We start from the raw sequence: 17,023 nt of genomic DNA on the forward strand, positions 1-17,023 counted from the left end.
CGAAGAAAAGGAAAAATGCGCGTTCTAACAAGGCAGAGAACAAGCTAGGGATAGGAGGGGAGATTATCGAGCTCATACAGAAAAGATACGCTAAAAAGATATATCGTAATATTTATCTGAAATTAAATAGTATTACAGCGGATACTTACCAATCAATGGAAAAATACTAGGTTGATCGAGCAGCGACTTAAGACTGTTTTCAACAAGAGTGGGAGAGGAACGATCCTTGTCACTCATTTCACGCACTGCGCCACGAAGCCGCACGTTCTGAGGGTTACACACGCACACCACAATCCGTTCAGTACACGGAACACCGCACGAAAGAACGAACGGCAGATATAGATAGACTTTCTATGTGTGTACACACGGGACTATACAAACTGCAAGTGTGTACGCGTAGGAGAAACAGCACACACAGACACACGAACGTAACGGTGTGTAGTAATAACAACGAGCACGCAGGCCAACGAGAAACGAATGTGCCTCCCGTGGGACACGATTAAACGACGTTCTTCCAGACCGGCAGAGAGAAAAGGCGCCCGCACCCGAACCTCTCACCTCGTCACGATGTTTCTACTATCACCCGAGACGGTCGCGGCCCGTTCGAACACTCTGGCCACGTTAAAATAAACGCGGAGCGCTATACCCAGTGCACGGTGCTCTTGAAAATCAATCTAAAAGTGGATCGGCTGGTGGCGCAATCTCCTGGCTAACCTCTGGACCGACTCGCGAACAAGTGAACGACGCCTGCCGTACTGATAACGAACAGTGTCTCTACTTTTGCCTTATCGCGATGCGCGCGCATCCGTCCCCCGACCTCCCACACCGCCCATCCACGAACGTTTCTCAGCCATGATCAGCAGTTTTCGTTTCGTTAAATCTTCGCTCACGATATCTCTTTCCTTTTTCTTTATTTCACGTTATTTTTCCCCATTTAATGATCAAGTGTTTTCCTCGCTCAAATCTTTTTAAATTTCTAGCTTGCGTTCGATAAGTTCAGTGCTTTGTGTGCGTTTCGAAGTTGAAAGCGCTGACGTTCGCTCCTTTCTACAAATGTATAGACATTTTTGTTATTTTTAATATTATGTATAATATTTTTGTTACTTCCTATATGCTATAGTTACTTATAATGGGTGTTATAATGTTAATTTTCAATAGCTTATAACTAGATTTCAGATGCTTATTATGTAAATTCAAGTGTACAAAAATGTACAAAATAACTATATTTCTAATATTTAAGAGATCCTATTTTGTTAACTGTATTTCATAAAAATACAGATTTGCATAAACATGTTCAGTCTACTTACAACCGCACAATCTAAAACAGTGAATCGATGAAAAAAAAGTATGTAAAAGCTGTATAAAAAATGTAAAGTTATTAGACTAATAAAAGTATCGTATATCACATAATCAATCATTGGTGTATTCATGTGATTCCATGGTAATCATGTGATTATAGGTACAAAAATAAATTAAGATGAATATATTTGTTTAAGTCTAAAAAGGATAAAATGTTATAATGTAAACAAATGTTATCAAAGTATTTTAGATATTAGTATATAGGAAATCTTATAATTAATTATATTATTAGAAGTAATTATATTTTAAGTGAAAAAACTTCTACTATATTGAATATTCAAATACTTTATATATCATTATTTATGTACAAATTCATGAAAGATAAAGCAGAGTACAGCTTTAATGACTTGTGTTATATAGTAATACTTGTAAGTACAAATTGAACACTGTTTCAAAATGGAAGTTGAAATTGTTTAAAATATTTTAAAATATCAGTAAAAAGGCAAAATGCTCAATTACAATATTGGTATACATCTAAGAGATGTATATGATTGTCGATTACTTTTGTCGATACAAATGCTGGAGACAACTTTTACAAAATCTTTTGCATACAACTATTAAGAATTATGTTTTCCTAATACATATAAAAGTACTAACTACACTTGTATGCATATTAACCTTCTAATCAAACTCTGAACAAGTTTATATTCTGTAGTAATGCATCAAGTCATTCATAAAACTAAAGTCAAATAAGTGAGAAACAAAAAGAAATTTTAAATTAACGTATCAATTATTCGCATTACGTTTGTCCCTAAACTGTCTTAAACGTTTCTTAAAGAATAAAACTTTCCCGAACAAGAACACATAAAATGTAAAACTGATCTAGAAATATTCAGACAGGAGTATTTATAATAGAAATTACTGTATCAATAATCGACTGTGCCTTCTATGTTCGGTCATTTGTTTACGCTTGAATATATCAAGTGCATTCATCAGAGTCATTTCGTTTAGAAAGTAGTTTATGTATATTGCTAGTAAAATCATTCAAACCCAGACACTTAAAGATTCAGTGGTAGTTCGAGAGGCGGTGAAGCTACTACGATGTTTATTAAAGAAAGCTCGAATTTCAGCAGGAGTGGAAGACCATCTACGATGTCTAGCTTTTTCCAATGGTACTACCGGTAAACCCACCTCTTGATGACAACCTCTTATAGGAGAAATTGGCAGAATGTTAGGTAAACCAATTTCTTGAAAAGAACTCATAGAAGAAAATCCACTCTCATCCTCGACGCTACTCACACTGTCAGTTGGCTTTGATTTCGGAGGTTTTTCCTTTTTCTCTACTTTTCTAACACGCCTATTTGGCGTAGATGTCGGCGTACATACGTAAATATGTTTGTGATTCGATATGGATACGTTTAAACAGTTATTATTTGGAAGTAGATCCTCTTCTTCAGTAGTTTTGCTGCTTCCTGAGTTGAGTGAGGTGGTGTCAACAGATCTTCTTATACCAGGGAGAAGATCACGCAAACTTTGACTGACCTCAACAATGTTTGACGATGTTTTTACGAAACTCCTACTGTCGTTATCGGTGCTACTTGATTCGGTCCCATGGTCATAACTGGAATACCCGATAGCTCCCTGCAAGCACGTTGGATTTACGTAACTACCATCCTGCAAGGTCACTGATACCTCGTTGTGATGATTATTGTAACGATGATCCTCTATGGGCGATGGGGAGGATCCGTTATTTTCTATCGACGAGATTCTGGTCAGATCCGGTTCTCTCATTAAGAGCAACGACTGAACTGTTCTCATTAATCTGAAACAATTAATTTACAATTAGTTAAAAATAGTTTACTATCTTCAAATATTTCAAATAAAGAGATATTTAAAATTACTTATTAGTAACTAAACACTACAAAACAATTATTTTAATCACTTAGGTATCTAGGTACGTACCTAAATGCTTCTTGGGATAGTTTCTGGGGCGGTATATCATTCGGGTCCAGCTTGGGTGGCGTAGGGCTTTTATAAACAACACCGTCATGAGTTTTATTGAGACCCTGAGATTTATTAAGTGGAGAAGTACAATGCGCTGGATCGTTTCTACGAAGCATCGACCAAGTGAATTCGCGGTAGTTGGTAGTGCACGGTGAGATCTGTGTGACCGATTTCGACTTCATGAAACGAGAGGAAGTTGAAGACGATGGTGCTAAGGAAACATGATTCGACGGGGAATCTGCATGCACAGTGTGAACGCTATAGCTACGTGGAAACCGTCCCGTTGACTTCTTATCCTTAGGATTATTCTTCTCGTGAAGAATATCCAAGCTTTTGCGGGCTCGGTCCAGGAAGCGCAGCACCTGCTCCATCAGGGCACGGTACATCTGTCTATTTGCTTCCATCTGTAAAATTTTTTATAAATAAATATTCGTGCAATTTACACTGTTTTGTTTCTATAATAGATTTATATTACGTTTCAATCATATTGTATTATTAACATATTATAGTTTCATATAAAGATTTGTGCACAGGTTTGGAGTATTAAAAGCTTCAAACGTACACACACATTTACTGGATGACCACAGCATTTTTGTTGCATACAGAATAGTTATTTATATATAACATCATATATAACTATTGTGTGGGCAACAATAATGCTGTGGTTATTCAATAAGTGCACAAGTACAATAAATTTGAAACTTTAATATTTAAGGAATGGGGATTCAAAGCGATTTTGTGGTATTTTTATTAAACTATAAAAAACTTTGTCAAAAGAGATGTAGAAATAGTTGCCTCTGTCTAAAGTTGAAGCTGTACTGTTTTAAAATTGCCAAAGTGTTTCACTTCTTTGCATACTTTTAATTCTTAATATTTGTACAGGTACTAAAGTGTTAAAAATGGCAGTGGAATATTATTCGGGGACAGACGGTGAAGTATTCAAGGAATGGGGATAAGGTAATCTGGTCGAGGACATCAACAATTTCCTCTTGTAAATCAGGTATGTTAAACGATCGTGGTTTATGGTTAAATAGAGACCTGTTTCAGTTGCCATTGCAATGTTTCAATTTGTGTTTGCAGGAAAACATTGTCGACTACTTGTACGTGAGGTATTTGAGTGCTCGCTAAAACTTCCTGAAGTCTTCGGTTCTCTTCTATCAACGATCGGTATTGCTGAAACAAAAAACAAAAATGACGAAATCAGTTAACGGTCAGTAATAATTATCACACCAATAATTATCAGTAATAATTATTGGTGTTTTCTTTTTAAATTCAATTTCTTACTTTTGTCGCACTTTAAGTTTAACGAGGAAAGTGTCCAGCTCTCGAACGACTTTCCTGAACGTAATAATCGTTTCAAAAGAAGAAAGAAGCGACGTGGTACGACGTATATACACGCGTTAATACAAGGTTTCACCTTGCGTAGGAGATTTTCACACGGTGGAGTGAACACGATTCGACGTTAGCAGAGCGTACGCCTGTTTATTGTACAGACATTGCTTTATCAATAGCGGTATATTTTATTTAAAATAATACATTGCTCTAATCATCGTTAGACGTAAAGGAAACGTTAAATATTTGTATCATTAATTGCCTTAAACTTTATGTCGATTTTCCAATTAATATTCTAGCGCCTTCATTTTATAAAATAATATTCCAGGTATAATATTGCATAAGTCTATGAAATACAAATGTATACAACCGTATAATAAATAATAAAAGATAAATAAATTAATGAAGAGATATTCCGGGATTTGTATTAAATGTATTATATGCTTATTAATATTACTACCAGGTTTCTAATTGATATTCTAGAGCTATTATTTTATAAAATAATATTCTACAGAATTTCCAGCAAGTTCATCATCACGATATTCCAAAATTTCCTTTAGACCTAATCAACCTTCTGAAATATCTGCTAGATTTCTGACTATTATCCTAAAGAACTTATTCACATCCTGAAACAACATTTTAGGATTTTCGCTAGAATTACAGCCAATATCAACAAATATTTAACATATCCGTGATAAATATTTCAAAAATCTCCGGCTGAACTCGTATCGTCAAGAAACATCCAATAACGGATCGATAACAAATTTTCCCCCAAGAATAGAAATCTTTACCACACTGAAAATAATTAAACGACCCAACATTAATGATCCTATTCGACCAATATCCTCGGAAGTCTTCTAAAACGCCATCTAATACACCCCAACAGAATTCTAATAGAAGTCGAATAGAAAACGCACAAAGAGGACTGGAGTTTTCCGCGAGTCCAGTCACGAAGTCGTCATTGAGCAAACAATTAGACATCGGCGAACAGTTACTTCGGACAACTTGAAAAGGTTCGAGCATCGATGATGCACCGCCATTCGAACGGATAGGCCCTTTAACATTTGCATATTTCTTTCTTTTCGGTGGCCGAGTCGCGGACACCGGGAATAAAAGAAGTTCGAAGAAACACGAGGTTTCTGACATTTCCATACAATGGCGGGAAAAATACGGTACGAGTTGCGAGATATCCGGCGATGGGCCATGCCTGATAACGAAGCCAGGACGCGCGAGATGTTGAAAGAATCATGCGTTCATCGTTCGGTCGCCACGCGTTCAACTATCACTGTTATTAGAATCATCAGCGGAGATTTGCTCTCAGCCAGTGGCAGAAAAATACACGATATTTCGAAAACCTTGAATCTTTGCTCTTTTCAACGCTCCGACTCTCTTGGGCCGCCTCATGCAATTCAAATGATACTATTGGCCAATTTCTTTATGACAATCCTCTTACGTAGATCCTCTGCTATAATAGTAACACGTTTCTATAATAATATTAAGTAATATTTTATACAGGGTGGTTGGTAAAAATTTTTTTTTTTAATTTTTCCATCGAGACAACGATCTACAGTGAGATCCGTTATAACGAGACGCGATAAAGTGCACTCGTACCGAGCGAAAATTCAAAGTCGATTTTCTCGAAAACAAAGCCTCGAACGAAAAATTTGTATTCTATATTTTCGACTTCTTTTTTCGCGTAGAATCACCCCCTTTCCGCTCGTACCGCCAGTTACCAACCACCCTGTATAATAGATACTTAATAATTAAATTAATAAATCGTTCTGTGCAAAGTCAAATTGTAAGAACTGTTTGTACGATAGAAATCTGTATTCTTCTTCGTTCGTTCGAAAGGATGGAAAGACGATTTTTTGAGCAATGTTTTCAAACTGTAACTTGTATTATTTAAACGTAAACTTGGTAATTATCGATTATTATATTATTGACTAAGAAAGAAGCGCGTTGGCTCGGTCGGCTGGCGCTTCGACCCTTGATTATCGAAACTCAATATTTCCTACATCCTAATAGTCGAATTTCCAGCCAGCACCTCCGAAACTCGGATTTATTCGTAGTTGCGTGTGTTTATTTCACCGCGCTCTCTGGTTATTACGGTGGAAACCATATAAAGCTGTAGATCCACCAAGGATGGATAGAAAGAGAAATGAGAAGATGACAACAAAAGTCGTTCCTTTTCTATCTAAAGTGTTTTCATCTTCTGCTGCGCGTATTATCGATTAAGAAATCATTGAAGAATACAACAAGGGTCCCGGACAGGAATCGCTACTACCTCTACCTCTTCCTCTTCCTGCTGATCTTTCTTTGAAAGTATCCTTTTCATGTATTTAAGTGTTATATCTGTTTGGATTTAAAGTGGAAAACCACTTACTTCAGTAAAATGTGAATTCTCTCTGGACGATCTTAAAACCAATTAAGAAGGTTTATTTAATATATGTCTTATGTAATATACATTTTATTTATCATATTTAAATATGAAGTTTAGCCAACAGAAAACGAGACGCGTTATCACACGAAGCGGCTGAAAACGTCGTAGAATATTAGAAAACCAGAGGAAACTGCATCTGGGATAATTAATTGCACTGGAATAAATGAAGAATTAGCAATTACGAATTCTTGACACTCGCTTTCACAGCCACGAACTCCGATGATCTTCTTTATTTCTCTAATAAAACATCCATCTCTCATCACCAATAAATGTAGAACAAATGTATCATAAATTACATGTATGTTACATATCATAAATTATTAAAAAGTTCGTAACACACGGTGAAAGAATACAAAGTCCCAGGTTGGTTTCACCGATGGTTTCACCGTATCACAAGGAGCGCGAAGAAAAGTCGGTATCGCTTTTACGCGCGTAAAACGGCACTATGATGGAAGGATAAGACGACGTGTTTTGCCTATGGTTTCTTTCACGATGAGCCGGCAAGGGTTTCTTTCAGTGTCCCGTTCACATAAGGGAATTTGTACGGAAAGCTGAAATTTTTCAGCGGGGACCTAAGCGGATGGGGTTCCGCATGGTCGCTCAGCTTGAACCGTCCACCGGTGGAATACTATCATGACGTCACTCGCTACGGTCACTGCCTGAATTATTCAGTATTTCTTCGTTTCTACTTGTACACACTGACTATACCTCTTTGTATCTAATAGTCGTCGCGACTCAAACAAGATAACGTACATAGTGCCACGTAACTGATAATGCAAATTCTATATTTTAAACTTTTACGATGTTTATTCGATGATTCCACGATATATTCATAATCATATTGGTATATCTCGCCTCCGATACCGTCTCTGATAGCAATTAATAGTTGCACTTTGTTCCCACGTTTCCTCGACATTCCAGTTCATTTTTTAAGGGCACATCTCAAACTGAACGAGCGCAATCAGCTGATTTCTTTTTTAATTTTGGCAAATATAAAGATGAATCTATCAAGGTAGAAACAACCATAGGACATTTTTACCAAGTCACGTTGTTATTTCAAAAATTCTACGTTTATCTTTCTTGATGAGCAAGGGAGATGGTCTTTTTACATTCTGACAGATCTAAAGATGAATTTATCAAAGTAGGAAGAATCATAGGAAAGTTTTACCAAATCATGTTGTCATTTCAAGAATTCCATGTTCATTTTCCTCGATAAAATTGATCTTATTAGCAAGGGGACAGATATAAAGGATCTATCAGGGTAGAAAGAAATTTTTACCAAGTCACGTTGTTATTTAAAAAATTCTACGTTCGCTTCGCTCAATAGAATTGTCGATCTTATTAATAGTATTATATACAAGGTGTCACGTAATCGACAATGCAAACAGCAAAGGGTATGATTTCTCAAAATTCTAATTAAGATTCAATCTATCCGTAGAAAAAACTTGAAGAAATTAAAAAGATAGCGCTGAACAATTCTACGTAAACTTCCTTTAATTTTATCATTATTGTATATAGGTTGTCTGCATATTCGAATATACAAGATTATGAAAAAATCATTCGAAATAACAGAGTTGTCTCGGCCGAGACTGTCCATCCTAAATATATCCATTACTTCAAGCAACAAGCGAAAATATTGCGTAGAAAATTCGTACGATCGTTAGAAGACATAACACGGTGACGATAATTTCTTCGAATGGGAGAATCAACTTTTTGCGACCTAATTCAGTTGAACAGCGAGTAATTACCGAAAGACTGGCGTTATTTGAAGAATATTTCTTACAGTATAAATCATACAAGTTTTTCGTTTCGAACCAGTATTAGTGTGACTAATGGATTTCTGCAGAGAGTACGGGTACCATTCGAACGTGCATGACACAGCACAGAAACGATCAACATAATAAAACACGGAAATATAATATAAAATAAAATTCTAGGACGCGAATCAAGCCTGAATATCTTACATTTAATGCCGTAAGATTTTTATGCGATAGCCTACTTTGTACTCTGAAGCAGAAACGCGTGTATTCGTCGGATATTTAAAGAAACGATTTAAATAAAAAATGACGAAAGAAGCGCTTTAACCATTTGAAAAGAATTTCGAACTTCTTCGTGTCCAGAGGAAATAGCTGTGATATTAAAATATACGGAACGCTAGGAAAAGAAAAAGCTAATTATACTTTCTAAGGAGTCGTTCATTCAAAATTCATAATAACAAAAATCAGCACGCATCGAGCGTATCTGGGTAAACTTTTATTCGATACGACTTATGAACGCGTCAAAGGAAACGTACACAGGCGTGCGAAAGTAGACGTCTTCTATGAACATATATTATCTGCGTAGTATGAAACATTTTGAAATTTCAATAGCATTGCGAGACTCGATTATCATGATTACTACATCGGTAAAATTTGAAACAGATATGAAAATGTATATAGAAATTGCAAGCTATTTAGTATAAGTACTTTCTTTTTATTTGCAAAAATATCTCAAGATGCATAAAATGCATATAACATGCAAAAACACTTAAAATATCCAGAATAGCTGAAACAAATTTTTTTTTTTTTAGATTTCGTCCTTTTACAAAACTATATATTTGCATAAATATCCCAAATACTTTCGTGAGTCAGCGTGTTATCCTTTGAAGCAGCTGATAACTCCGAAACAAACTGACTAACTGTACATACATCGGGACAAAGGAATCCCTGTCCTTCGAGTAATTGCAAAATCTGGCTTTACAGACTATTGAGCATCGCCTTAGTCGAAACTATCATCCTTCTAATCAGCCTTGAATGCGTCCGCTCGATTTCACGTTTAACACTAAACCTGCCGACAGTTCGTGTATACTTACTCTTACTGTGTGCGGTCAAAATGACCGGTGATTAAAGAAGTAACAATTTTTATGATTTAACTTAGATAATGGTTAATTTAGAACTGAATGTATATAAAATGACGAAGTTCCATAAAATTTCGTGCAAGTTTACTTTTCTTTAATTTCAATTATAGGCTTGAATAGAATTACACTTTTATTTATAGAGATATATCTTATTATCTTTATATATAGAGATATATCTCATTCAAATTTGCTGCATTTTTTACAAATTATCTTGTTATCAAGTGCACATTTGCCGCATAAATATTTTCCGCGTCTTAAACAAATTTTCGTAATTTTGTAACCTCTACAACTTTTTACTTGACAAGTTTTTTGTAGTGACGAATCCGAACTTTTTTTATTTATTTATTAAAATTACTATCAATTCTCGCGTTGAGAATTTTCAGTAATTTTTCTGGCGTGGCGCAGTGACATGGCTGATTATTTATAATAAGTTAATACTTATTATAGATGAGTATAATTTCGAATCTGAACTTGTCGATAGTTTTATTACATGATTTTTCCTCGTGATTCTTTATATAAAAGCAATGTGTGCACCAGGTTTATAACAATTTTATGAATTCTCTGTAAATTGGACCCATACTGTAGATACCATTGCAAATTTATTGCAATTATTTATTTATCTTCTTACCAAATAATTTCAGCAAAGTCATTTCTGCTCATTGTTTTTGAAAATAATGCAGGTCTCCAAATTTTATTCCACAAATATGAGACATGTAAATTTTTTATATAGCATATAGCATATAGCAGAGCAATAAATGCATCTAGTTTTGTTGCATTTAGCTCCCTCTTAGTCCCCAATACTCTAAATTCTTCTTCCTCTGTACATTTTATTACATGATCCCTTATACGCGGTGATCAATGATAAAATGCCGTCTTTACTTGTCCTTTAGCATATCCCTAAAAATATTATGGACCGATGTCCTGCCAGGTTTAGGACTTGCATCTATTTCTCTCCAAACTGTCCCATCGGGTCCAGTTTCGATACGTTTGTTCTCTACGTCAATCTCAGCCTTTGCTGTCAACGATAATTTCTTTCCTTTTTGCCCTGGACTTATTTATAATATTCAACTCTGATTCGGTTGTAAATAGCTTTCCATGTGTTTCCATGCCGTTTTCAGTTGCTGAAGTTTCTTGTTCGTCGCACACTGAACGGTCTTTTTCTATGTCCGTAAATTTTTTTTTTTATTTTTTTTTTTAAGTCTTGACATTTCTAGAGTAAATATTTATCACAGAATAATACCACGCACGGAGTACAAAATTATTGTCAAATTTGATATGCTTTACGCAAAAGGCTCTGCGATGCTTTCTGTCTGAGTTTTAGAGATAACAAGTTTAAATGTCGACTAATTGACTAACAAACTAAGAGATATTCTAGTCGAAAGGACAATAGTAAATAAGAATATGGCCTGTGACGGCGATATTTATACAAAAATATTGATGAGTATTGGCTGTTTTCTCCACCAACGGTTACTTGAGGGTGGAGTTGTGAAAGCTTTTCTTGCGTTTTATCGCAATGAGCAATAACCTTAAGAAACTTCTCGACTTTTAAAATGTTTATAACAATGGGCTGTAAAAAATGCTAAACTTTATAGCAGTTCCTTAGGATTATTATGGGTCTGAGTTAGTATGTCTTGATACCTGGTGGCCATCCTGATCGAGGGATGGATTATGTTTTATGACAAGATTACGGGTGTAACAGCTGTTATTACTTGTTATTACTCATTTTGTTTGTCATTTGACCATGAGATAGCCTTTTCTTTGTACTGATTGTATTTATTTTATTGTACGTATCGGACGGTCAAAGTGACCCGTCACGGTACGCAAGGCAGAGTACAAATCTTTCTCAGAAAATAAAAGAGCAAACTCAGAGTAAATACCGAAAAATATATTGTATGTATGTTTTGGGGAAAGTCAGAAATTATGGAGCGATATGATAAAGTTTATGTATAGTTAACTTTGTGTAGAAGTTCGAAAGCGGTCAATTTGACCGCTGCTGGTAGGTTTAGTATTAAGAATTTGTCCTTCTGCGATCACCAGATACGAAGTAAGTAATACATTAGCCGCGTTGATAACAAAGGACTTTTCAGGCTATTCTCACGCCTGTCGTTTACCATTAACCTTGCCAATGATCATGGCTTTACTGTGTATTTAATCTCTTAGATACTGTTGTGACGGATAACGATGTTCTCTAGGCAAGCACATTGCAATGAAATTTTTGGTAATTAAATTATAATTTTCCTTAAAGATATGATGCAATATTAAATAAGTTAATTATATAAGTAATTATAAATGTAATATATAAGTAATTATAAATATAATATAATTATAATATAAGTAATTATTAAATAAGTTACTTTAATAACTGATAATACAATTGAGTGTGATATATTTTAAAGCACGGTACGACACATAGACCCACGTCACAATTTTCACACTCATAGCGTGGTAGTGTTTTCCAATTGCTCTTCGTTTCCTATTTTCAAGCGACATTTTCAGCTTGAAGATTCTACAAAATTATAAGCACATAGGATAAGATAAGGATAAGGACACAGTGCGATCGCGCTGTTTGGGACTCAAACGGTTAACAATAACATAACGATATAACGATTTACCAGCGGAAAAATATCTATTGCTCGGAATCACGTGAGCCACGATTGGACGATATTTAACGCGATTAGGATTACGAAACAAACATAAATATTTACGTGTTGGAATTAACATGAAAGAAAAGGAACGTTACAGCAAATTCTTCCCTTGCTGTTGCATGAAAGAATATTCAGTGATATTTTTTGTCTTCGATCGTACAACTCCTTTTACGCGATAATTCCTTTTATGATCCACCATCCATGAAATAAGAAGCATCGTGAAACGAAACACAGAAAAGAAACGTTTGTTCTTCTGCAAGAAGACTATACCTACGCTTATATTAGTCGAAATTTCCAAATTTCCCTTCCTGTTAAATATCAGGTACAGTGCTGCGAATAATCGTAGAGTCAAACGCATTTTCTGCATTATTTCTTCAACATTTCTAAGAAACAATTACTGAAAATTCTCAACGCGAGAATTGATTGTAATTTTAATAAATAATAAAAAAAAAAAATTTCTAAGAAACCATCGACCGTGCCTGGATATGTTAAGCGAAGTTGTGTTTCTAAAGGATAAATTGTACGATAGAGTATCAGGAGATTTTGCATGGTGAATTATTTCCTCCCACGACTGAAATAAAAAGACAGAAAGACGATTTTTCAACGAGACGACGCTCCTCTTTGTACAGTTGCCACCACAGAAACGTGGTTCCAAGACTTCGGAATAAAATCATTAGCATGGCCAGCATTGTGTCCTCATTTGAAACTGATCGAGAGCCTGTGGCGAGTTTTAACAAGAAAAGTTTACGATCGGAAGACTACTTTTAAAGATTGTATTCCTGTGCATTACAGTAGCGATCAAAATATAGCCAGGTAATAAATTGGACGAAGAGCATTTAACGAGGACTGAATTATTCTCGCTTAGGGTTACACGTATGATCCTATTCGAGGATTGCTGGCAATAAAATACGTCAAATAAAGAATGCTACATGTTCATTTACAACTAACTAACGGTATTTCATTTACGAGTCAAACATCGATGAATATTAATTACAAATTAGAAGAGATAATGATAAGAATAAATTATAAAAGGATGAAATACGCGATGAAGAAATGTGATAATTTTTAACTATAATAATTTTAACGATTGGTTATAATTATAGGAATTTTTAACTATACATATGTCCATGTTTCTGCCATTATCATAAACGTACAATCTTTAACGTCGCACGATTAATTCTCTTTATCGAATCACCGCGTTATACGCAAATTAATATAATAATTATATATAGTATATATAATAAAAATTAATATAGTAAAAAAACAAGGATTTCTATGCATTTACAGGAACTTTGAAAGTGCAACATTGCACAAAATGTGCATCATGCGTAAATATATATAAGACATCCAAAGTATGTATATGTTGTGCTTTCTTATTGTACTTAGCGGGCAAAACAGTATTCTACCGAGGTTCTACATTTTTAATTACATTCTCGAAAATGTGATTCCGCGTAGAAATCCGTAATCTAAATAGATATCTAATTAAGTATCGTTTAATAGTATATAGGCTGTTTTATTCTTATCCTGTCAAACGGTGTGAGTATATTCTGTGATTGAAAATAAGAAAGAAATATTACAAAAAACAATAATTCAAACGCTCGGAAATCATCATTTACGCTGGTCGATCGTATTAATGAAAATGATTCGTCGGTAAACGCCTATGTCCTATGTTCGCACATCTCTCTCCTTTGGCGGAATGAAAATGAAACACTCTGTATACCCCTGATTATTTCTCGAATTTAACCAAAAATCAAACTTTCCTGTCGAAATCTATCGAAAGGCCGAAATATTCGATGTTTCTCAAAGCTCGCCACAGTAAAGTTCACGCTGGCCAAGAGACTGTAACTAAGAATCAAAGAAAATGAAACACTCTGTATACCCCTGCTTATTTGTCGAATTTAACCAAAAATCAAACTTTCCTGTCGAAATCTATCGAAAGGCCGAAATATTCGATGTTTCTCAAAACTCGCCACAGTAAAGTTCACGCTGGCCAAGGGACTGTAACTAAGAATCAAACAAAATGAAACACTCTGTATACCCCTGCTTATTTGTTGAATTTAACCAGAAATCAAACTTTCCTGTCGAAATCTATCGAAAGGCCGAAATATTCGATGTTTCTCAAAGCTCGCCACAGTAAAGTTCACGCTGGCCAAGAGACTGTAACTAAGAATCAAACAAAATGAAACACTCTGTATACCCCTGATTATTTCTCCAATTTAACCAGAAATCAAACTTTCCTGTCGAAATCTATCGAAAGGCCGAAATATTCGATGTTTCTCAAAGCTCGCCACAGTAAAGTTCACGCTGGCCAAGAGACTGTAACTAAGAATCAAACAAAATGAAACACTCTGTATACCCCTGCTTATTTGTCGAATTTAACCAAAAATCAAACTTTCCTGTCGAAATCTATCGAAAGGCCGAAATATTCGATGTTTCTCAAAGCTCGCCACAGTAAAGTTCACGCTGGCCAAGAGACTGTAACTAAGAATCAAAGAAAATGAAACACTCTGTATACCCCCGATTATTTGTCACATTTAACCAAAAATCAAACTTTCCTGACGAAATCTATCGAAAGGCCGAAATATTCGATGTTTCTCAAAGCTCGCCACAGTAAAGTTCACGCTGATCAAGGGACTGTAACTAAGAATCAAACTCGATGCAACAGGCGCAAACGCGCGATTAGGGGGATCAGAAACGCGATACGATCTAGAAAATATGTGACAGAACGAGTCCGGAGATGCGAGAATAAGAAAAGAGCGAAAAGGGGGAAAGACAAATGCATTAAGGGGTGTGATCTCGAAAATGGCGGTGGTCTCCGTCGGCTGAATTTATTTTTGGTGCATTCCAGTCAAACGAACCGAGAGAGAAACAGAGAAAGAGAAAGAGAGAGGGAACGAGTACCCCGCGCCAACACGCAGACGATGTTTCGCTAGGAAGATCCGCTCTGTTCCTCTTGTTGGAATACTCGAATTATTTTTTTCTCCTCTCTCTTTTTCTCGTCCCTCGCCATGCTCTCTTTCCATTTCCGCTGCAGCGGTTACCGCTGCATACTCCAACGCCGCGAATCCATCGCTCGAACGTTCCTTTTTTCCGTCGACGTGGCTGCAACGGAACGACGGCCAGCCGTGTGTCCGTTTTCTCGCCTTTTATCGTCGCTTAATTATTAAAACAAATAACACCGGCTGGTAACGTTCGTTCCTTCCGACGCGGAGATTTTTCACGATAAAACGATGCAACCACCGATGGAAACAACAGGTACGACGATTAATTTTACCGTTACGAGGAAAAATTTGTATTTCAATGAGAACGACGGTTAATTAGCTGGCAACCTCACGTCGTGGATATGTGTTAGCGTGTTTGTAGGAAGTTCGAGAGTCTTCACGGGGTTGTTAACATCGGCTTCTTGGTAAATCGAAGGGTTCGGCAGTGTTATATCAATGTCTCGGTGATTTTGTAATTTAAAGGACATTTCAGATTCTATGATCGTTCATTTGATGAGATTTCTCAGAAATTTGTACAAACTCTGTACGAGGAGATTAAAATCTTTACGTTTACGACACCGTACCCACAACAGGATTGAAAAGGAAAAAGAACAATTTCTTACGGAAGGTTGTAACATAAATTCGTACAGTCTTCGTACATACCTACAGCTATATCGTAATAAATAGTTTTATGTAACGTATGATATAATAAATTACAAATATTTTGCCTTGGATATCTGCCTGTTGGAACGAACGCTGGATTTTCGACGAAGGAGCAAGCTACAAGTGTAATTGTAACATTAGTTGTAACTAAAATCGTACGCAAGTAAAATTGTAACAAAGTTGTACATGAAAATGCAGCAAAATTGTAATGTAAATTCGTCTTGTCTTTTTATGTGTCCATTGGTATATCGTAACAAATAGTTTTCTATTATATAATGAATTACATGTATTTTATCTTGGATTATCCCCTTGGAATAATCTTTGGATTTCCTATGGAAGAACAAAGTACGATGTTGGAATTGAAACGTCGAGTTCTACACGTAAATTGTAAATCAAATCGTAAGAAGATCATAAAGTAAGTTCGTCCTGTTTTTAATGCATATCTATAATTATATGGTAACGAGTAGTTTCGTACAATATATAACGTAATAAGTTAGAAGTATTTTATCTTGGATATCCTGTTGGAATAATTCTTGGATTTCCGATGAAGGAACAAAGTACGATGTTCGAATTAAAGCGTGTAATTACGGGTTTTGCATACGGAACGAGCTCGTATTCATCGAGCATCAAATCGTCGAATTTGCACATCGGTATGATACTCGCGTAAAATGTAATTTCCGCGGACAATAAGATGTAGCGACAACGCGGACGTCGAATACAAATAAAGAGGACGATGAATCAGAAAATCGCTGCTTTCCTCTGG

The 17,023-nt window shown here is 35.7% G+C and overlaps 1 protein-coding gene and 1 long non-coding RNA gene across 4 annotated transcripts in view; one reads left to right on the plus strand and one right to left on the minus strand.

Moving 5' to 3' along the window:
* Positions 1–136: 136 nt before the first annotated feature.
* On the plus strand, positions 137–5,001 carry LOC117155286 (uncharacterized). 3 transcript variants are annotated; one of them, XR_013059764.1, is made up of 6 exons: positions 137–1,345; positions 2,433–2,534; positions 3,246–3,683; positions 4,186–4,303; positions 4,384–4,513; positions 4,605–5,001. It is a non-coding gene; the product is annotated as an uncharacterized LOC117155286 (long non-coding RNA). The 3 variants fall into 3 exon arrangements; XR_004463895.2 differs by lacking the exon at positions 4,605–5,001 and having other exon boundaries at positions 137–1,055; XR_013059765.1 differs by lacking the exons at positions 3,246–3,683; positions 4,605–5,001.
* Positions 1,679–17,023, minus strand: part of LOC117155282 (uncharacterized) — a 33,726-nt gene continuing 18,381 nt past the window's right edge. Inside the window, exons 3-5 of the mRNA XM_033331123.2 lie at positions 4,342–4,476; positions 3,262–3,707; positions 1,679–3,121 (exon numbers count right to left, since the gene is read on the minus strand). Of these exons, the coding sequence (XP_033187014.1) occupies positions 2,344–3,121; positions 3,262–3,707; positions 4,342–4,476 (1,359 nt within the window). The 3' untranslated portion in view covers positions 1,679–2,343. The remainder of the gene's footprint in view (positions 3,122–3,261; positions 3,708–4,341; positions 4,477–17,023) is intronic.

The sequence above is a fragment of the Bombus vancouverensis genome, chromosome 12 (assembly GCF_051014615.1).
Source record: "Bombus vancouverensis nearcticus chromosome 12, iyBomVanc1_principal, whole genome shotgun sequence".
NCBI lineage: Eukaryota > Metazoa > Arthropoda > Insecta > Hymenoptera > Apidae > Bombus > Bombus vancouverensis.